General features: G+C 46.8%; 1 protein-coding gene across 1 annotated transcript in view; it reads right to left on the minus strand.

Moving 5' to 3' along the window:
- The window catches only part of LOXL3 (lysyl oxidase like 3), a 427,846-nt gene that overhangs the window by 216,988 nt on the left and 186,218 nt on the right, over positions 1 to 24,640 (minus strand). Inside the window, exons 3-4 of the mRNA XM_053700379.1 lie at positions 14,589 to 14,752; positions 12,619 to 12,830 (exon numbers count right to left, since the gene is read on the minus strand). Of these exons, the coding sequence (XP_053556354.1) occupies positions 12,619 to 12,830; positions 14,589 to 14,752 (376 nt within the window). The remainder of the gene's footprint in view (positions 1 to 12,618; positions 12,831 to 14,588; positions 14,753 to 24,640) is intronic.

A 24,640-nucleotide genomic window follows, 5' to 3' on the forward strand; every position in this document is an offset into this window, starting at 1 on the left:
GGAGAGGCTAAAGAGACTGAGGAGAGGCTAAAGAGACTGAGGAGAGGCTAAAGAGACTGAGGAGAGGCTTTGATTGAGGAGAGGCTAAGGAGACTGAGGAGAGGCTAAGGAGACTGAGGAGAGGCTAAGGAGACTGAGGAGAGGCTAAGGAGACCGAGGAGAGGCTAAAGAGACTGAGGAGAGGCTAAAGAGACTGAGGAGAGGCTAAGGAGACTGAGGAGAGGCTAAAGAGACTGAGGAGAGGCTAAAGAGACTGAGGAGAGGCTAAAGAGACTGAGGAGAGGCTAAGGAGACTGAGGAGAGGCTAAGGAGACTGAGGAGAGGCTAAGGAGACTGAGGAGAGGCTAAGGAGACTGAGGAGAGGCTAAGGAGACTGAGGAGAGGCTAAAGAGACTGAGGAGAGGCTTTGATTGAGGAGAGGCTAAGGAGACTGAGGAGAGGCTAAAGAGACTGAGGAGAGGCTAAAGAGACTGAGGAGAGGCTAAAGAGACTGAGGAGAGGCTTTGATTGAGGAGAGGCTAAGGAGACTGAGGAGAGGCTAAGGAGACTGAGGAGAGGCTAAGGAGACTGAGGAGAGGCTAAGGAGACCGAGGAGAGGCTAAGGAGACCGAGGAGAGGCTAAGGAGACCGAGGAGAGGCTAAAGAGACTGAGGAGAGGCTAAAGAGACTGAGGAGAGGCTTTGATTGAGGAGATATAGGGACAAAATAATGTGATGCTATGAATGTCATTACACATTTCTATTCTGTGTTTGTATAAAACATTTACTACTAAAAATCAGCCCAGATTGCTTTACCTGGGGATCAAACCATTTACTTTGTGTGTTTCCTTTTTGGTGTTTGATTTTTTGTCTTCCCTGAAAGCAGACATCACAAGTTATAGACACACAGACAATACGTTAGCATACGACAATGACACACACACACACAGACAATACATTAGCATACGACAATGACACACAATACATTAGCATACGACAATGACACACACACAGACAATACATTAGCATACGACAATGACACACAATACATTAGCATACGACAATGACACACACACAGACAATACATTAGCATACGACAATGACACACAATACATTAGCATACGACAATGACACACACACACACAGACAATACATTAGCATACGATAATGACACACAATACATTAGCATACGACAATGACACACAATACATTAGCATACGACAATGACACACAATACATTAGCATACGACAATGACACACACACACACAGACAATACATTAGCATACGACAATGACACACAATACATTAGCATACGACAATGACACACACACACACAGACAATACATTAGCATACGATAATGACACACAATACATTAGCATACGACAATGACACACACACACACAGACAATACATTAGCATACGACAATGACACACACACACAGACAATACACTAGCATAGGACAATGACACACAATACATTAGCATACGACAATGACACACACAATACATTAGCATACGACAATGACACACACACACACAAGTAATGCATTAGTATACGACAATGACACACACACACACAGGTAATGCATTAGTATACGACAATGACACACAAACACACACAAAGCTAATGCATTAGTATACGACAATGACACACACAGGTAATGCATTAGTATACGACAATGACACACAAACACACACACAGGTAATGCATTAGTATACGACAATGACACACACACAGGTAATGCATTAGTATACGACAATGACACACACACACAGGTAATGCATTAGTATACGATAATGACACACACACACAGGTAATGCATTAGTATACGATAATGACACACACACACAGGTAATGCATTAGTATACGATAATGACACACACACACAGGTAATGCATTAGTATACGACAATGACACAAACACACACACACACACACACAGGTAATGCATTAGTTTATGACAATGACACACACACACACAGGTAATGCATTAGTTTATGACAATGACACACACGCACACACACAGGTAATGCATTAGTATATGACAACGACACACACACAGGTAATGCATTAGTATACGACAATGACACACATACACAGGTAATGCATTAGTTTATGACAATGACACACACACACAGGTAATGCATTAGTATACGACAATGACACACCCACACAGGTAATGCATTAGTTTATGACAATGAAACACACACACACAGGTAATGCATTAGTATACGACAATGACACACACACACAGGTAATGCATTAGTATACGACAATGACACACACAGGTAATGCATTAGTATACGACAATGACACACACACACACAATACATTAGCATACAACAATGACACACACACACATGCACACACAGGTAATGCATTAGTATATGACAATGACACACACACACAGGTAATGCATTAGTATACGACAATGACACACACAGGTAATGCATTAGTATACGACAATGACACACACAGGTAATGCATTAGTATATGACAATGATACACACACACACACACACACAGGTAATGCATTAGGATATGAAAATGATACACACACACACACACACAGGTAATGCATTAGTATATGACAATGATACACACACACACACACACAGGTGATGCATTAGTATATGACAATGACACACACAGGTAATGCATTAGTATACAACAATGACACACACAGGTAATGCATTAGTATACGACAATGACACACAATACATTAGCATACAACAATGACACACACACACAGGTAATGCATTAGTATATGACAATGATACACACACACACACAGGTAATGCATTAGTATATGACAATGATACACACACACACACACACAGGTAATGCATTAGTATATGACAATGATACTCACACACACAGGTAATGCATTAGTATATGACAATGACACACACACAGATAATGCATTAGTTTATGATAATGACACACACACACACAGGTGATGCATTAGTATATGACAATGACACACACACACAGGTAATGCATTAGTATATGACAATGACACACACACACACAGGTGATGCATTAGTATATGACAATGACACACACACAGGTAATGCATTAGTATATGACAATGACACACACACACACAGGTAATGAATTATGTGACAGACCCTTCTGTCAGTACTGAAAGAGTTAACTTTGTTCAGCTTTAAGAAGCTATTTTCTAAATACAAGGTTGCTGGCATCAGCTATTGTGTGCTGTAATTAAGTTTAGTGATAAACATTCCCATTGTTTAATCACATCCAGAGAGCAGACGCCTAAGTGATAAGAAAGACTAAATTGTTTATCTGCTTAAGTAATGTAATTCTATTGTGGCATGTCAAAGGGCGTTTTCCCTCTATCTAATGTACAATATTCTTTCAACCCCCCATCTAGGGGTAAGACCTGCATAAATACTGGGCATCTAGCCTTCAATAAATTGCATTCTGTTTTAACCTTCAATGTGGAGCCTGGTCTCATGTTTGAGGGGGGGAATTAGCTGGGTTGCGAGTTGCTGATCTCACATTCAGGGCATCTTCCATCTGGTATTAACCCTTGGTATCCTGTTGGTACCGTAACAATTGGTGGCAAGCGACGGGAGGATCCTTATCGCCCAGAAGAGCAACTACACAAGCCAGTAACCTCAGGAAGAGGGGGATTATTACAATACTGACTAAGATGGAAAGAGTACCAGGGACAGAAGGAACCAATGGGCCCAGCATATCAGACAGAACCCCTGAAGAAGCAAGCTTTGATCGGGCGGTTAAAATAAGACTGGCATATTATGGCCCCAACCCATCTCCCGAAATTATCGACCGGGTCAGAGCAGCTGTGGAGGCCAACCTACTTCGCCAAAGCGGCGCTGCAGCAGCCCAAGTCACAGCAACCCCAGTGGAAAAGGGAAAAGTAAATTTTGCAGCTTTTAAAAACTTCCTGGAAACAGATGGAGAGATTGTTGGGTACCTTGCGGATTTTGAGAGGCAATGTGCACTACACAAGGTACCCGCAGAGGACTGGGTCACAATATTATCCGGAAAATTATCCGGCCGGGCCAGTGAGGCTTTTCGGGCCATTCCAGATGAGGAAGTCGGGGATTATAATACTGTAAAAGAGGCTCTGCTCTCCAGGTATGCGGTTACACCGGAGGCATACCGGAGGCGGTTCAGAGACACTGTTAAATTGGCTGATGATTCCTACGTTGAGTGGGCATGTAAGGTGCACCGCACAGCAGCTCACTGGATGGTGGGGTGCCAAGCCATATCTGGGGAAGAGGTGCTGCAGCTATTCCTGTTGGAACATTGCTTTGACAAGTTATCAGCAGGAGTTAGAGAGTGGGTTCAGGACCGTAAACCCTCCACCCTACATGAAGCTGCTCGCCTGGCAGATGAGTATATGGATGCCCACAAACTGGACACTGCTACCACTAAGCCCCCTTCTAGAGTGGAGTACAGACCCCCAGTCACCCCAGCAGCTGCCAGTTACCAACCCCCGGTGCACCACTATACCACACGGCCTCCGGCCACGAACTACCCTCAGAGAGCCCGGTTCAATTCACGGGGCTACTCACAGCCTATTCGGTGCTTTGGATGTAAGCAACTAGGGCACAAAAGAACAGAGTGTCCCCTAAACGCAGCGAACCAAGCACAGTCCTGGAGAAGACCCGCCAGCGGAATCCCACATAACCCTCAGCCTGCGGCCAACTACATAGAGGAGCAAGAATGCTGGGGCATCCTACATGAAGCAGACCCCGTGCAAGCTGCCCACCGGAATAACTGGCAACTGGTTAAAGTTAATGGGAAGGAGGTCAGTGGTCTACGGGATACTGGTGCTACCATGACCTTGCTTCAAAAGAACTTGGTGTCTGAGAAACAGCACACTGGAGACACTGTGGCTGTGAGGGTAGCAGGGGGCACTGTGTTCCGCCTACCTGTTGCCAGGGTACATTTGGATTGGGGAGGGGGCGCTAGACCTGTGAATGTGGGGGTCAAGAAGGACTTACCTGCTGATGTTCTCCTTGGAAATAACTTGGCCCCCATTGTTCTGCCTATGCTCCCATGGGTCCCACTGATGTTAACCCTGTGACTACCCGTGCTCAGATCCGTGCAGCAGAGACTGACCCACCTGCTGCTAAGCCCCAGGACGCTGAGCTCAGTAAATCTCTATCCGCTATTGATACGTGGAAGTCCTGTTACAATGCGCTGATGAAGGAGAAGAGTCAAGTAGAGAATAAAATGGTCACGTTAAACAATCACGTAACAGTGCTAGCGGGAGAGAAGAGGAGCGCAGAGGAAAAAGCACGTTTAGAACGGGAATCTTTGCTAGATAAGCTGCACCGACAGACTGCAGAAAACACCAGCTTGAGAGTGGAACATGAAACATTAAAGACAAACTTAGCGACACTGGAGGAGAAGCTGACGCTGGCTCATAGTGAGGTGCAGCAACTCAAGGGCACCCTATGTCAGTATGAAGGGATTGTGGATACCTATAAAGAGCAGGTACAAAAAACTCGTAAAGAAGCTGATGAGTTTTTGAAGGACTGTTTAGCCCTAGTCTGGGCACTGAAGAAGTTGAACCCTTATTTATACGGGCAGGAATTCTCTCTCATAACGGGAATACAGATGGATTGCCCCGGCGAACTGACATGCCTACCACCTCCTAGTCCGGTCATCCCCAGGTTGACCCGCCAAAGAGTCAAGCCGGGTTTGCCGGAGTGTTCCACAAGGGGGGAGCTATGTGACAGACCCTTCTGTCAGTACTGAAAGAGTTAACTTTGTTCAGCTTTAAGAAGCTATTTTCTAAATACAAGGTTGCTGGCATCAGCTATTGTGTGTTGTAATTAAGTTTAGTGATAAACATTCACATTATTTAATCACATCCAGAGAGCAGACGCCTAAGTGATAAGAAAGACTAAATTGTTTATCTGCTTAAGTAATGTAATTCTATTGTGGCATGTCAAAGGGCGTTTTCCCTCTATCTAATGTACAATATTCTTTCAACCCCCCATCTAGGAGTAAGACCTGCATAAATACTGGGCATCTAGTCTTCAATAAATTGCATTCTGTTTTAACCTTCAATGTGGAGCCTGGTCTCATGTTTGAGGGGGGAATTAGCTGGGTTGTGAGTTGCTGATCTCACATTCAGGGCATCTTCCATCTGGTATTAACCCTTGGTATCCTGTTAGTACCGTAACACATTAGTTTATGACAATGACACACACACACAGGTAATGCATTAGTATACGACAATGACACACACAGGTAATGCATTAGTATACAACAATGACACACACACACAATACATTAGCATACAACAATGACACACACACGCACACACAGGTAATGCATTAGTATATGACAATGACACACACACACACACACACACACAATACATTAGCATACAACAATGACACACACGCACACACAGGTAATGCATTAGTATATGACAATGACACACACACAGGTAATGCATTATTATACGACAATGACACACACACCTGTGTGTGTCATTGTCGTATACTAATGCATTACCTGTGTGTGTCATTGTCGTATACTAATGCATTACCTGTGTGTTTGCGTGTGTGTGTGTCATTGTCATATACTAATGAATTACCTGTGTGTGTGTCATTGTCCTCTACTAATGCATTACCTGTGTGTGTCATTGTCGTATACTAATGCATTAGTATACGACAATGACACACACACACACACACAGGTAATGCATTAGTATACGACAATGACACACACACACAGGTAATGCATTAGTATATGACAATGACACACACACACGCAAACACACAGGTAATGCATTAGTATATGACAATGACACACACACACACACACAGGTAATGCATTAGTATACGACAATGACACACAAACACACAGGTAATGCATTATTATACGACAATGACACACACACACACACACACAGGTAATGCATTAGTATACGACAATGACAACGACACACACACAATACATTAGCATACAACAATGACACACGCACACACACAATACATTAGCATACAACAATGACACACACACACACAATACATTAGCATACAACAATGACACACACACACAGGTAATTCATTATTATACGACAATGACACACACACACACAGGTAATGCATTAGTATATGACAATGACACACACACACACAGGTAATGCATTAGTATACGACAATGACACACACACACACAATACATTAGCATACAACGACACACACACACACACACACACACACACAGGTAATGCATTAGTATATGACAATGACACACACAGGTAATGCATTAGTATATGACAATGACACACACACACACAATACATTAGCATACAACAATGACACACACACACACAGGTAATGCATTAGTATATGACAATGACACACACACACACAGGTAATGCATTAGTATACGACAATGACACACACACAATACATTAGCATACAACAATGACACACACACACACAGGTAATGCATTAGTATATGACAATGACACACACACACACACACACACACAGGTAATGCATTAGTATATGACAATGACACACACACACAGGTAATGCATTAGTATATGACAATGACACACACAGGTAATGCATTAGTATATGACAATGACACACACAGGTAGTAATGCATTAGTATATGACAATGACACACACACACAGGTAATGCATTAGTATATGACAATGACACACACACACACACAGAATACATTAGCATACAACAATGACACACACACACACAAGTAATGCATTAGTATAAGACAATGACACACACACACACACACACACAGGTAATGCATTAGTATACGACAATGACACACACACACACACACACAGGTAATGCATTAGTATACGACAATGACACACACAGGTAATGCATTAGTATACGACAATGACACACACACACACACACACACACAGGTAATGCATTAGTATATGACAATGACACACACACACACAGGTAATGCATTAGTATACGACAATGACACACACAGGTAATGCATTAGTATATGACAATGACGCACACACAGGTAATGCATTAGTATACGACAATGACACACACACACACACAGGTAATGCATTAGTATACAACAATGACACACACACACACACACACAGGTAATGCATTAGTATATGACAATGACACACACACACACACACACAGGTAATGCATTAGTATACGACAATGACACACACAGGTAATGCATTAGTATATGACAATGACACACACACAGGTAATGCATTAGTATATGACAATGACACACACAGGTAATGCATTAGTATATGACAATGACACACACACAGGTAACAAATGATTATAGGTTTGACAGTTTATTACCTATGAAAATATAAAATCTCAGGTTTAAGTGTTGTGAGAATATGAGTTGTGCGAGGCTAATTTTGCATTGATAAGTGATTGGGAGAAAATGTATGTTCAATACTAAGACATCGGAAGACCAGTGGAACAGTTTTATATATAATTTTTTTTGTTGTTGTTTTTTTTTTGGGGGGGGGGGTTGAGCCACCCAAACCAATGATATCCGATTCCTTTGTTTAATAATGATCTTCCCCCGCTGAGCTGGCGTAAGGGACGCTGAGGACAGACAGGACAGAGTTGTGGTCTTATGTTATTAATGAAGAATGTTGCTTGATGTTATGATTTTTCTTTGTGTTTATTTGAAATGTTATTTTATGCTTTATATTATATTCTGTTCAAGTTGTGGTATTTTAAGGCTGCACTGTTTATGGGATCACAATGATTTACTTCTGAGCTAAAAGACAGCATTATCCCATACGGCTAACTACTGCCCCCTCTCTCAGCCGCTATCATGCACCGCCCCCTCACTCAGCCGCTATCATGCACCGCCCCCTCACTCAGCCGCTATCATGCACCGCCCCCACACTCAGCCGCTATCATGCACCGCCCCCTCACTCAGCCGCTATCACGCACCGCACCCACACTCAGCCGCTATCATGCACCGCCCCCACACTCAGACACGGTCATACAATTATGTGTACTCAGTGTTCCCCACACTCAGGCATTATACTACAGGAAAGTCCCCTCACTAAGGCGCTATCACGCACCGCCCCCTCACTCAGCTGCTATCATGCACCGCCCCCTCACTCAGCTGCTATCATGCACCGCCCCCTCACTCAGCTGCTATCACGCACCGCCCCCTCACTCAGCCGCTATCATGCACCACCCCCTCACTCAGCCGCTATCACGCACCGCCCCCTCACTCAGCCGCTATCATGCACCGCCCCCTCACTCAGCCGCTATCACGCACCGCCCCCTCACTCAGCTGCTATTATGCACCGCCCCCTCACTCAGCCGCTATCATGCACCGCCCCCACACTCAGCCGCTATCATGCACCGCCCCCACACTCAGCCGCTATCATGCACCGCCCCCACACTCAGCCGCTATCATGCACCGCCCCCTCACTCAGCCGCTATCATGCACCGCCCCCTCACTCAGCCGCTATCACGCACCGCCCCCACACTCAGCCGCTATCATGCTCCGCCCCCACACTCAGACACGGTCATACAATTATGTGTACTCAGTGTTCCCCACACTCAGGCATTATACTACAGGAAAGTCCCCTCACTAAGGCGCTATCACGCACCGCCCCCTCACTCAGCTGCTATCAGGCACCGCCCCCTCACTCAGCTGCTATCATGCACCGCCCCCTCACTCAGCTGCTATCACGCACCGCCCCCTCACTCAGCCGCTATCATGCACCGCCCCCTCACTCAGCCGCTATCACGCACCGCCCCCTCACTCAGCCGCTATCATGCACCGCCCCCACACTCAGCCGCTATCACGCACCGCCCCCTCACTCAGCTGCTATTATGCACCGCCCCCTCACTCAGCCGCTATCATGCACCGCCCCCTCACTCAGCCGCTATCATGCACCGCCCCCACACTCAGCCGCTATCACGCACCGCCCCCTCACTCAGCCGCTATCACGCACCGCCCCCACACTCAGCCGCTATCATGCACCGCCCCCACACTCAGACACGGTCATACAATTATGTATACTCAGTGTTCCCCACACTCAGGCATTATACTACAGGAAAGTCCCCTCACTCAGCCGCTATCATGCACCACCCCCTCACTCAGCCGCTATCATGCACCGCCCCCACACTCAGCCGCTATCATGCACCGCCCCCACACTCAGCCGCTATCACGCACCGCCCCCTCACTCAGCCGCTATCACGCACCGCTCCCTCACTCAGCCGCTATCACGCACCGCCCCCTCACTCAGCTGCTATCATGCACCGCCCCCTCACTCAGACACAGACATACTATTATGTGTACTCAATGTTCCCCACACTCAGACATTATACTACAGGAAAGTCCCCTCACTAAGGCGCTATCACACACCGCCCCCACACTCAGACACGGTCATATTATTATGTGTACTCATAATTATAGCATTGCTTAGACAAGTTATCCGCAGGAGTTAGAGAGTGGGTTCAGGACCGTAAACCCTCCACCCTGCATGAAGCTGCTCGTCTGGCAGATGAGTATGCGGATGCCCACAAACTGAACACTGCTACCACTAAGCCCCCTGTCAGAGTGGAGTACAGACCCACAGTCACCCCAGCAGCTACCAGTTACCAACCCCCGGCGCACCGCTCTACCACACCGCCTTCAGCCATGAACTATCCTCAGACAGCCCGGTTCAACTCACGGGACTACTCACAGCAAATTCGGTGCTTTGGTTGTAAGCAACTAGGGCACAAAAGACCAGAGTGTCCCCTAAACACAGCGAACCAAGTACAGTCCTGGAGGAGACCCGCCAGCGGAAACCCACGTAACCCTCAGCCTGCTGCCCACTGCGTAGAGGAGGAAGGATGCCGGGGCATCCTACATGAAGCAGATCCCGTGCAAGCTGCCCACCGGGATAACCGACAACAGCACCGGCAACTGGTTAAAGTGAATGGACACACAGAGAAATGCAATGGCGCTAACACTCTTAGGAAATATAAATAAAGTTTGTAACTAACCCACTCACTTAACTTCTAAAATTAACAAGAATAACACATATAACCATATAAACCAAAATAAAAATAACAAACTGGTATATACCAATATAAAAAAATAAGAATGACCCAAATATATGAAACAAAAATATAAAAAAAAAATATATATATATATATTACCACCTCCGGATGAAATAATCTATATCCCACTTGAGACCTCTGCTGCTTATTTGCCAAATGTATCCTTCATACCGCTTGTAGTAGAGCAGGAACTTTCCAACTAAAAGAAAAAAGCACAAACAGGACTCAAGTGCAATAAAACACACAGTGGCACCAGCGCTCTAAAATTCACACTTAAAATGTTTATTAATAATAAAAGCACTTAGAAACAATCATCAGCAAACGGCTTTCATCCTTTAAGTCCCCAATACTCAGCTGCTCGAAAACGCTCTCCCTTCTGTGGTTATACAGTCTGTTTCACACGTCCACCGGACGTGTGAAACAGACTGTTCTCCTTGAGGAAGTCTGCACGGTAGCAGATGAAACGCGTTGGGGTAATCGTTGAGGATTTGTGACCATCTAGAGGATCCGTAGTCCCAAGTGTTCTAAGAGGAATACGCTTACTTTTCTTGGACATACAGGGCTTCCGTAGCTTGAGCAGCAAAACATTCTAAGTTCCGGTGGACGTGTGAAACAGACTGTATAACCACAGAAGGGAGAGCGGTTTCGAGCAGCTGAGTATTGGGGACTTAAAGGATGAAAGCCGTTTGCTGATGATTGTTTCTAAGTGCTTTTATTATTAATAAACATTGTAAGTGTGAATTTTAGAGCGCTGGTGCCACTGTGTGTTTTATTGCACTTGAGTCCTGTTTGCCCTTTTTTCTTTTAGTTGGAAAGTTAAAGTGAATGGGAAGGGGGTCAGTGGTCTACGGGATACTGGTGCTACCATGAACTTGCTCCAAAAGAACTTGGTGTCCGAGAACCAGAACAACTGAGACACTGTGGCTGTGAGGGTAGCAGGGGGCGCTGTGTTCCGCCTACCTGTTGCCCGGGTACATTTGGATTGGGGAGTGGGCACTAGACATGTGAATGTGGGGGTCATGAAGGATTTACCAGCTGATGTTCTCCTTGGAAATGACTTGGCCCCCCTTGTTTCTGCCTACGCTCCAATGGGTCCCGCTGATGTTAACCCTGTGACTACCCGTGCCCAGACCCGTGCCGCCGAGACCGACCCACCTGCTGCTGAGACCCAGATGCTTCCATGTATGGACTGGGGGCTGTGCTGAGCCAAGTCGGGGAGGATGGAGGAGAGCACCCTGTCGCATACTTAAGCAGAAAGTTGTTATCTACACACCATTACTGTCACACACACACACACTCAGGTGTTATCATGTGACGTACACACCATTACTGTCACACACACACACTCAGGTGTTATCATGTGACGTACACACCATTACTGTCACACACTCAGGTGTTATGTGACGTACACACCATTACTGTCACACACTCAGGTGTTATGTGACGTACACACCATTACTGTCACACACTCAGGTGTTATGTGACGTACACACCATTACTGTCACACACTCAGGTGTTATGTGACGTACACACCATTACTGTCAGTCGCACTCTCTTTAATTTCTTACTTGTAGAAATTTTTGTTCACTTTCTTGTCTGATGGAAATCCCAGCATCCCACAAATGACATAACTGTTCTTCTGTGTCCATCCGACATCACACACCTGGTCCCACGAATTCCTGTGTCGAATCTCCAGAATCCCCTCACTTACTGGGAGGCGCTTCTTCGCATTGGTAACAACAGACCGAAGGCGTACCTCCTCTACCTGACGCTGCTCTGTCTGTACAACAAACAGGTCATAAATTATTTCTCATATCAAAGAAAGTCAATGACATATGTCCCATAGCTCCCTACTGTCACTGTGTCACCTGCAGGAGAGGGACAGACCCCACGTCCCATAGCTCTCTCCTGCCTGTGTCACCTGCAGGGGAGGGACAGACCCCATGTCCTATAGCTCCCTCCTGTCTGTGTCACCTGCAGGGGAGGGACAGACCCCATGTCCCATATCTCTCTCCTGCCTGTGTCACCTGCAGGGGAGGGACAGACCCCATGTCCTATAGCTCCCTCCTGCCTGTGTCACCTGCAGGGGAGGGACAGACCCCATGTCCTATAGCTCCCTCCTGCCTGTGTCACCTGCAGGGGAGGGACAGACCCCATGTCCTATAGCTCCCTCCTGCCTGTGTCACCTGCAGGGGAGGGACAGACCCCATGTCCTATAGCTCTCTCCTACCCGTGTTACCTGCAGGAGAGGGACAGACCCCATGTCCCATAGCTCTCTCCTGCCCGTGTTACCTGCAGGAGAGGGACAGATCCCATGTCCTATAGCTCCCTCCTGCCTGTGTCACCTGCAGGGGAGGGACAGACCCCATGTCCCATATCTCTCTCCTGCCTGTGTCACCTGCAGGGGAGGGACAGACCCCATGTCCTATAGCTCCCTTATTTCTGTGTCTGTCCTTCCCTCCCCTGCAGGTGACAAAATGTCCTATAGCTCCCTCCTGCCTGTGTCACCTGCAGGGGAGGGACAGACCCCAGGTCCTATAGCTCCCTCCTGTCTGTGTCACCTGCAGGGGAGGAACAGACCCCATGTCCTATAGCTCCCTTCTGTCGGTGTCATCAGCTGCAGGGGAGGGACAGACCCCATGTCCCATATCTCTCTCCTGCCTGTGCCACCTACAGGAGAGGGACAGACCCCATGTCCCATATCTCTCTCCTGCCTGTGTCACCTGCAGGAGAGGGACAGACCCCATGTCCCATAGCTCTCTCCTGCCTGTGTCACCTGCAGGAGAGGGACAGACCCCATGTCCCATAGCTCCCTCCTGTCTGTGTCACTGTGTCACCTGCAGGGGAGGGACAGACCACATGTCCTATAGCTCCCTGCTTTCTGTGTCACCTGCAGGGGAGGGACAGACCCCATGTCCTATAGCTCCCTTCTGTCGGTGTCATCAGCTGCAGGGGAGAGACAGACCCCATGTCCCATAGCTCCCTCCTGTCTGTGTCACTGTGTCACCTGCAGGGGAGGGACAGACCACATGTCCTATAGCTCCCTGCTTTCTGTGTCACCTGCAGGGGAGGGACAGACCCCATGTCCTATAGCTCCCTTCTGTTGGTGTCATCAGCTGCAGGGAAGGGACATACCCCATGTCCCATATCTCTCTCCTGCCTGTGTCACCTACAGGAGAGGGACAGACCCCATGTCCCATATCTCTCTCCTGCCTGTGTCACCTGCAGGAGAGGGACAGACCCCATGTCCCATAGCTCTCTCCTGCCTGTGTCACCTGCAGGAGAGGGACAGACCCCATGTCCCATAGCTCCCTCCTGTCTGTGTCACTGTGTCACCTGCAGGGGAGGGACAGACCACATGTCCTATAGCTCCCTGCTTTCTGTGTCACCTGCAGGGGAGGGACAGACCCCATGTCCTATAGCTCCCTTCTGTCTGTGTCATCAGCTGCAGGGGAGAGACAGATCCCATGTCCCATAACTCCCTCCTGTTAGTGTCAGTTTGGGGGTGGGCCAGGCTGTGATCTGCATCGTTATTCACCTCAATGGTATTGGGTTGAACAAATCCAGGAATCCGCTCATCCTTGCAGATAACACCAGCATCTTCTTCATGGGTGCAGTCACTGTTTCCCCACCCTCTGGACTTGCAGTCTGAGATGATTTTCTCATTTCCTGAACAGATGACATTATCAAGCCAAATACGACCTGTATGGGGTAAAAAAATTAAATCTCAGTGGATCTGAGTAGTGAGACATTTTAACTTTTTACATTCATTTCCAGGACAGTAAAGTGACAAATGGCTATCATGCGTATGGGAGAGCGCTATTTAATTGGAAGCTAAAAGGATGTGAATGTTTGTGCGAAACATCTCACAAATATAAAAACCAAACTATACAAACCTGTAACATTTTACCATTCCCTCTGGTTGATGCAACAACCAACACATCTTAAATCACTATCTAACCTACAGAAGCTGCAGCCTGCCCTGTACACCCCATCATACAGCACAAACACACCATAAGCCAACACCCTGTACACCCCATCATACAGCACAAACACACCATAAGCCAACACCCTGTACACCCCATCATACAGCACAAACACACCATAAGCCAACACCCTGTACACCCCATCATACAGCACAAACACACCATAAGCCAACACCCTGTACACCCCATCATACAGCACAAACACACCATAAACCAGCAGCCTGTACACCCCATCATACAGCACAAACACACCATAAGCCAACACTTTGTACACCCCATCATACAGCACAAACACACCATAAGCCAACACCCTGTACACCCCATCATACAGTACAAACACACCATAAACCAACACCCTGTACACCCCGTCATACAGTACAAACACACCATAAACCAACACCCTGTACACCCCATCATACGGCACAAACACACCATAAACCAACACCCTGTACACCCCTTCATACAGCACAAACACACCATAAGCCAACAACCTGTACACCCCATCATACGGCACAAACCCACCATTAGCTAACACTCTGTACACCCCATCATACGGCACAAACCCACCATAAGCCAACACCCTGTACACCCTATCATACTGCACAAACCCACCATAAGCCAACACCCTGTACACCCCATCATACGGCACAAACCCACCATAAGCCAACACTCTGTACACCCCATCATACGGCACAAACACACCATAAGCCAACATCCTGTACACCCCATCATACGGCACAAACACACCATAAACCAACACCCTGTACACACCATCATACAGCACAAACACACCATAAGCCAACACCCTGTACACCCCATCCTACAGCACAAACACACCATAAGACAACACCCTGTACACCCCATCATACAGCCCAAACACACCATAAGACAACACCCTGTACACCCCATCATACAGCACAAACACACCATAAACCAACACCCCATCATACAGCAAAAACACACCATAAACCAACACCCTGTACACCCCATCATACAGCACAAACACACCATAAACCAACACCCATCATACAGCACAAACCCACCATAAGCCAACACCCTGTACACCCCATCATACAGCACAAACACACCATAAGCCAATACCCTGTACACCCCATCATACAGAAAAAAACACCATAAACCAACACCCTGTACACCCCATCATACAGCACAAACCCACCATAAACGAAAACCCTGTACACCCCATCATACAGCACAAACAAACCATAAGCCAACACCTTGTACACCCCATCATACAGCACAAACCATAAGCCAACACCCTGTGCACCCCATCATACAGCACAAACACACCATAAGCCAACACCCTGTACACCCCATCATACAGCACAAACAAACCATAAGCCAACACCCTGTACACCCCATCATACAGCACAAACACACCATAAGCCAACACCCTGTACACCCCATCATATAGCACAAACACACCATAAGCCAACACCCTGTACACCCCATCATATAGCACAAACACACCATAAGCCAACACCCTGTATACCCTATCATACAGCACAAGCACACCATAAGCAAACACACTGTACACCCCATCATACAGCACAAACCCACCATAAGCCAACACCCTGTACACCCCATCATACAGCACAAACACACCATAAGCCAACACCTTGTGCACCCCATCATACAGCACAAACACACCATAAGCAAACACAATGTATACCCTATCATACAGCACAAACACACCATAAGCCAACACCCTGTACACCCCATCATACAGCACAAACACACCATTAGCCAACACCCTGTACACCCCATCATACAGCACAAACACACCATAAGCCAACACCCTGTACACCCCATCATACAGCACAAACACACCATAAGCAAACACACTGTATACCCTATCATACAGCACAAACACACCATAAGCCAACACCATGTACACCCCATCATACAGCACAAACACACCATAAGCAAACACACTGTATACCCTATCATACAGCACAAACACACCATAAGCCAACACCCTGTACACCCCCTCATACAGCACAAACACACCATAAGCCAACACCCTGTACACCCCATCATACAGCACAAACACACCATAAGCCAACACCCTGTACACCCCATCATACGGCACAAACACACCATAAGCCAACACCCTGTACACCCCATCATACAGCACAAACACACCATAAGCCAACACCCTGTACACCCCGTCATACAGCACAAACACACCATAAGCCAACACCCTGTACACCCCATCATACAGCACAAACACACCATAAGCCAACACCCTGTACACCCCATCATACAGCACAAACACACCATAAGCAAACACACTGTATACCCTATCATACAGCACAAACACACCATAAACCAACACCCTGTACACCCCATCATACAGCACAAACACACCATAAGCAAACACCCTGTACACCCCATCATACAGCACAAACACACCATAAGCAAACACCCTGTACACCCCATCATACAGCACAAACACACCATAAGCAAACACTCTGTACTGGCTTATGGTGTGTTATTACTCATGGACTCCACAGCCTCTGTATTAGTTCCCAAGTGTAAAGCATTGTAGACTTTCACCACCTGTCTGAAAGAAAAGATAACTTAATTCATATCTTTTTTATTAAAAAATGTAATTATGTCTTTAAAACAGCATTATCCTGATGAAACATCAGATAAGGAGTTTGCTAGAAAAGTGTCTAAGTTATCTGCTCTTCCTTGTGAGAGTTTAGAGTTTTGGTAGAAGGAGGAGCTTGGTTGCAGGCGCGAAAACCCCGAGTGTTGCAAACACTGAAACGCTGAGCAAAGAATCTTCTTCCCTAACAGCAATTTTCCTGCCTAAAGCAATGACCTGGCAGCCCAAGCAAACCTTCTTGCATATTCCCTAGGCGTGAGAGAAACCGCTGGGACAACCCGCTACATCTGCTACACTCCGTGGGCAGCATAACCCACTGGCACAGCTGACTGCGACGCTGCACTTAAGAAGCTGGTGCACGATACCGATAGGTCTAAAGACAGAGCTGCGTCTACAGATTACCCCAGGATGGGGTCGGAACTCCACATAGAGCCGGTCTGTCCTCTGGCAAGGACACTATATTCATCACAAGCTAAGTAGCATTTCCATTGTTGTACACTACTGATGGCTATTTAACCTGATAATAATGCTTAACACAATGCTGAATTATTCTGTTGCTGGTTATGCTGGCTGAAGAATAGTGGTCCTTTTGAGACTTTTTGGAGGCCAGAAATTATTTTGTTTCTTATATTGGCTGAAGAATAGTGGCACTCTTACTGGGACATAAGAACCTAAACGGATATGTTTGATTTGGTTTTTCTACATATTCATCTGCTTGGGTACCTGTCTGAATCTAAGCAGAGTTTATTAATATAATGCTGAATTAATTGGTTGTTTGGATGTGTGTTATGTTGGCTAAAGAATAATGGTTCTCTTATTGGGACATAAGAAATTAATGGATTCTCTGAGACCATCTACTTAAGCGCCAGAAATTAAACACCTTAATTCAGCTAAGAAAAAATGATACTTAAATAGGCTGAAGATTTAGGACAGTAAATACACAGACATTCAGGACCTAAGAAATATGAGTATCTGATTTGTCTTACTATATACCCCCTTTAAGGGCACTTATCTGATTCTAAACTGAGTTAATTAGTCCTTATTATCCTATTGGCTGGAAATCAGTAGTTCTTGGGTTGAAACATAATGGACCACAATCCTCATTTTTTCATCTAAGGCTGGAACTATTAATCCTATATTAAAGGAGATAAAGTACTATCTATTTTGCCTAATAGTATATATGGATATAGTGCTGGGCCTGTTCAAGTTTATTATACTCCTTGCATATTAGTGGTGACTTAATCAAGCTTTACTGGCAATAAAAACAGCCTTAAAATGAAGGTAAACTGATGAATGAAAGCCCGTTTTTTTAAATACTATTAAAAACAGGGGCACTTTCATTCATCAAAGTATAGAAGGCAGCCGTTTTGATTAAAAACTTACCTTTGTTCTTCTCACAGCCAGAGCAGCTTCCCCCACCCGGAGATCCTCTCTCCACACGTCATCAATGACTAATCCAGCTTCCTCCAATCACGGCATGGCCTCAGGCAATGATTACCCTGGGGGGAAAGCCGTGATTGGAGGAAGCTGGATTAGTCATTGATGACGTGTGAAGAGAGGATCTCCGGGTGTTGGAAGCTGCTCTGACTGTGAGAAGAACAAAGGTAAGTTTTTAATCAAAACGGCAGCTTTGTAAACTTTGATGAAGAAAGTGCCCCTGTTTTTAATAGTATTTTTAAAAAACGGGCTTTCATTCATCAAAGATTACCTTCACTTTAAGCCTAACTACCAGGCCCAAACTGTTGGCTGAGAACATTCAACTTGTCTGGACTCTATTTCTATGGCTATACAGAAGATACAAGCATACATTATTTTCAGCTTTAATATCTCTCTGGTTACATCTGTATTATTTCTGTGCATGTTGTAATGTATTATTAGGTTTTCTCTAAGGCCTAAGGTTCTCTCTAAGCATAGGCCTTTCTTACTCAAAGTGAGAAATACAGGGCTAAACCTATTTATTTTATCCCTTAAGATAATCCCAGGCACCTCTTAATAAAATTTAGCTGAAAAATTTACATACTTTGAAGACAGCTAAATAATAATACAAGGATTTAGAGAGCTATGTTGATTGGTCTAAATATAGATGGACAGTGGAGGGCAGAATAGTCCGTAACAAACATAAGAATTAAGGGTCTTAGGAGTGTGCTGCTGTGAAGTGGCAACAATGTTGCATTTGTGTGGGTGGGGATTTGGCTTGCCTATAAGAAGTCAGGTTACAGGCCCAAGACCCTCCTTCCAGTTTGTCTTCACAGCTTACAGGATCTGTCACTCTGTCGGATACCAGTCTGCTGCAGCATGGATCGTTCAGCCGGAGTACCTGTGAGGATTGAAGAGTTGGATGACCTGATGATTGGGGACTTTGACTCGGAGGAGGATGTCGTACCTCCATCACCCGGCGAGTCGTGTCCCTGGCTCTTCCTCTTTATACCTTGAGGTCCGAGTGGTCTCTCCCCCATCAGGTCCCTCCATCTGCGGTCCATAAAGAAATGGCGGAAGATGGCACAGGCCCCAAAAAATTTAAAAGGCCAGATATGTTTGACGAATGGTGGAAATGTTTTTGTGTGTACGCTTCTTGCTATCTCTCAAAATTTCCGGATCAGGCACTGTATATTCAAAAATAGATTCAATGGTATTGTGATATTTTATAACGGTATGGGGACGGGTCGAGAAGGGATTACGATGTTGCTTTTCACAGGAAGAAAGTTAGTAACCCCCGCCTGTTTGGGGACGTAGTTATGCGCCTTTGGGCCCAATTGGGGCCTGAAAAAACAGTAGTCTGACGGGCCTGCTGGTAACAGTGCTTCTTAGTGGTATCGACGGCGGCCCGCAGGGGTCTGCTGGCATTTTCAGGTTAAGCTCTGTGTCCGGGGAGCAGCCTGGTTATGTTCCGACACGCCTGCAGGTATTTTGGTGGGAGTCACTCCAGCTCTGAATGTAGAAGGTCCCAGGAAGCTGGGCGCTCCCAGGAGGGACTGGGCCCTGGGTCCAGACCTTTCACTGGTGGGAAGGGCAGCCACCCTGCTGAGGGTAGCCGTAATTTAGAAATGGCTGATGCTATACCCTTATAGGGAGGCTGCCGAGTTACTGGGCGCTGGCCTCCATTGGGGATTCATTATTCCCGTCCATTCTAAAAAAGGTATGTGGGTCCTTGGTCCGCAGGAACTTGGAATCGGCATACCAATTCCCAGGTGTGGTAGGAAAAAAATTGGGCAAGGAAATAGCATTGGGCCCATTTAGGGAGATACCGATTCCAGGATTGCTAATATCTCCTTTGGGAGTCGTTCCTAAAAGAGAACCCGGAAAATTTAGGTTAATTCAACACCTTTCTTTTCCAAAGGGTTGGTCCGTAGATGTTGCTTTTTCTGCCAAACTTAGTTCACTACCAGTCCTTTTACGATGCTCTTGCATTGGTCAGGAGGGCAGGTAAAGAGCACTTTTGAAAAGCTGGATATGGAATCCACCTTTCTGCTCCTTCCTATCCACCCTTCCTCCTTTCACCTCATGGGGTGTTGGTTTTGAGGGTGGAAATTTTGTGGACAGATGCCTGTCCATGGGTTGCTCCATTTCTGGTGCTTATTTCGTGGCTTTCAGTAGCTTCGTGCACTGGACTATTGCTGCAGTTGCTGGTTTTGAAGGCTTGGTGCACTACCTGGATGATTTCTGTTGGTAGGCTGCTCTGGAACGTTCGAATGCAGCTTTCTTATAAACGGTCACGAGACTGTTGTTGGGTAGGCTTTTGGCAGAAGACAAGACGCACATCCTGGTACTTGCATTACTTTTGGGCATTGAAATTGACTGTGGCAATGCAGTGTCGTTTGCCACTGGATAAAATCATCCGTATGCTAAAGGAGGTTAAGACCATGACGTCGGAATCTCATAGGTCCATAAAGGATCTACAGCCCCTTTTGGGCCTTCTGAACTTTGCCGGGAGAGTCATCCCCATGTGGTGGATTTTCCTCAGGCGGCTTGAACTCCAGTTGTGCGGGACCCGGTCCCAAACTTGCAGGCTTCGTGTTTTCCGAGATGGTTGAGGACCTGGCGGTGTGGGAACATTTTCTGAGTCACTTTAACGGGATCTGCATGTGGAGTAAGGAAGTTTCTTCCAACACGGCGATACAATTGTTCACCGTGCCGCAGGACCTCACGGGGACGGTGCTTGCTTGTCCGAGTGCTGGCCCTTGGCCTCGGTCGTAGATTGACAGGAGGCTAGTAAAGAATCTGTCTTTTGGAACTTTTCCCCATTACAGTGGCCCTTGAGAGATGGGGCGAACAGCTCCGTGACCACGAGGTAGTTTTTGGACAGACAGCATGAGCATTGTCTTCGCCATTAACAAACTTGCATCCGGGTCCCCGACGGTAGTGAGGTACTTGAGGCTACTGGGGCTGAGGTGTCTGCACCCGAGCATTGTGTTCCATGCACAACATATTTCTGGGGTGCAGAATAGGATTACTGTTGCGCTTTCCCTCTTTCAGTTGGAAGCCTTCTATGCTTTGGTTCCTCAGACAGATACTAACGGTTATCCTTGCCCTGGTTACTTGTGGCAGGTGGCGTTGGATGGGGACCTTTAATAACAATTATCCGGCCTTCCTTGGCCCCTTCTACCTGGAACACTTATGTAAGACACTGGTCTGAGTGGATCACCTTCTGCAATGTGACAGGATGGAATGGGGTGTCTAAGGGGGCGGTCTGTTCTGACTGACCGCTGTTTCCTTCTTTTGTGAACTGTGGCAAACCTAGCCACTTCTGTACTATAATGTAAGAAAGGTCGTCTATAGGCTGTATTATGTGCTATGTAGATGTGACAGACCCTTCTGTCAGTACTGAAGGAGTTAACTGTGTTCAGCTATTGTGTACTGTCATTAAAGTTAGTGATAAACAGTCCATTCTTTAATCACCCTCAGAGAGCAGACGCCTAGGTGATAAGGAAAGCCAAATGTGTTTTGTGTTTAAGTTGTTATCTACCTAGTAAAGTAATGTGATTCTATTGTGGTCTGTCCAAGGGTGTGGTTCCTCCATCTAATGTACAATATTCTTTCAACCCCCATATGGGGGGTCAGACCTGCATAAATACTAGGCATAGCCTTTTAATAAATGTCATTCTGTTTAAACCTGAAAACTGGCTGGGTTGTGAATTGCTGATTCCCTATGCAGGACATTGTTCCCTGGTGTTAACCCTTGGTATCCTGTTGGTACCGTTACAATTGGTGGCAAGCGACGGAATGAACCTTATCGCCCAGAAGAGCAACTACACAAGCCAGTAACCTCAGGAAGAGGGGGATTACTACAATACTGACTAAGATGGAAGGAGTACCAGGGACCGAAGTGAATGGAGATGGATTATTCTAAGCTAAAGAGACAAACGTTAAAGGAACTGCTAGAAGCCAGGGGAAAGATAGGCAGCAGCAAACCCAAGGCTATATTAATTGCCGAGCTGATGGAGGGAGACAGAGCTCGCAGCGCTACGCCTCCAGCAGCCATGGATGAGACCCTATACCAGAGGGAAATGAGGACCAGGCTGGAATTTTTACCCCAACCTGTGACACGGGATATGATATCCGTGGTAATGGCAGATGTGCAGGAGTACGTGATGGCACACAGTCCGCGGAATGCATAATCCCGAGCAGAATCCATTTTGGACGCACTCAGCAACCCAGTAAGACCCAAAATCCCATACCATGCATTTAAAATGTTTTGTGAGGAGAAGGATGAGATTGATGGGTATTTACAGGATTTTGAGAGACTGTGCGAGTTACATGATTTGGAGCAGTCCGTATGGGTGCCGGTGCTAGCAGGCAAGCTAGCCGGTAGGGCAGCGGAAGCATATCGCACTGTACCCAGGGAGGACAGCAAGGATTACGGTAAAGGGAAGAGAGCGATCTTGGAAAGATATGCCATTACCCCAGAGGCATACCGGCGCAAGTTTAGAGGCCTGCGTAAGCCAGAAAGAGATTCACATGCAGAGTGGGCCCACAAGCTGGATCAAGCATCTCAAGGGTGGATACAGGCCAGCCAAGCTACCACCATGGAAGAATTGCGACAACTGATGCTGTTGGAGCAATTCTTTAACGGCTTGTCCCCAGAAGCCCAAGAATGGGTGAGAGATCGAAAACCCCTCACCTTAACCGAAGCAGCCAGATTAGCAGACCAGCATTTTGATGCCAGGAGGCACCATGGACTACAGCCTAACAACCCCACAGCGGCACCTTTTCGCCCAGCCCCAGGGAATCCACCACCCCCCTCACGATACAACGGACGGGTGAATATACAATGCCACACCTAAAAGCAGTGGGGACATATGGCACGTGAGTGCACCCAAAATCGGAGCAGACAAGCTTGGAACCAGGTCAGACAGAACCTGGCCCCAAGGGCGGCTGCTCACCATTACCAAACGGAGCCAGCCGCTCATGAGGTGTTGAGCACCCAAGCCGAGGAACCCCTGGGAATTCTGCATGAGGTGATGTCGGTCCGGGCCACCGATAACCGGCAACATCACTGCCAGCTGGTGACCGTAGAGGGGAAGGAGGTCCAGGGACTTCGGGAGCTACTTTAACCCTGATAGCTCCCCATTTGGTGCCGGATACAGCACACACTGGCGGATCCGTGGCAATACGAGGGGCAGGGGGAGCGGTATACTGATTGCCCACTGCTAGAGTGGAGTACAGACCCCCAGTCACCCCAGCAGCTGCCAGTTACCAGCCCCCGGCGCACCGCTATACCATGCGGCCTCCGGCCACAAACTACCCTCAGAGAGCCCGGTTCAATTCGCGGGGCTACTCACAACCTATTCGGTGCTTTGGATGTAAGCAACTAGAGCACAAAAGACCAGAGTGTCCCCTAAACGCAGCGAATCAAGCACAGTCCTGGAGAAGACCCGCCGGCGGAATTCCACATAATCCTCAGCCTGCGGCCCGCTACGTAGAGGCGCCAGAATGCTGGGGCAGCCTACATGAAGCAGACCCCGTGCAAGCTGC

Source organism: Bombina bombina, chromosome 2, assembly GCF_027579735.1.
Source record: "Bombina bombina isolate aBomBom1 chromosome 2, aBomBom1.pri, whole genome shotgun sequence".
NCBI lineage: Eukaryota > Metazoa > Chordata > Amphibia > Anura > Bombinatoridae > Bombina > Bombina bombina.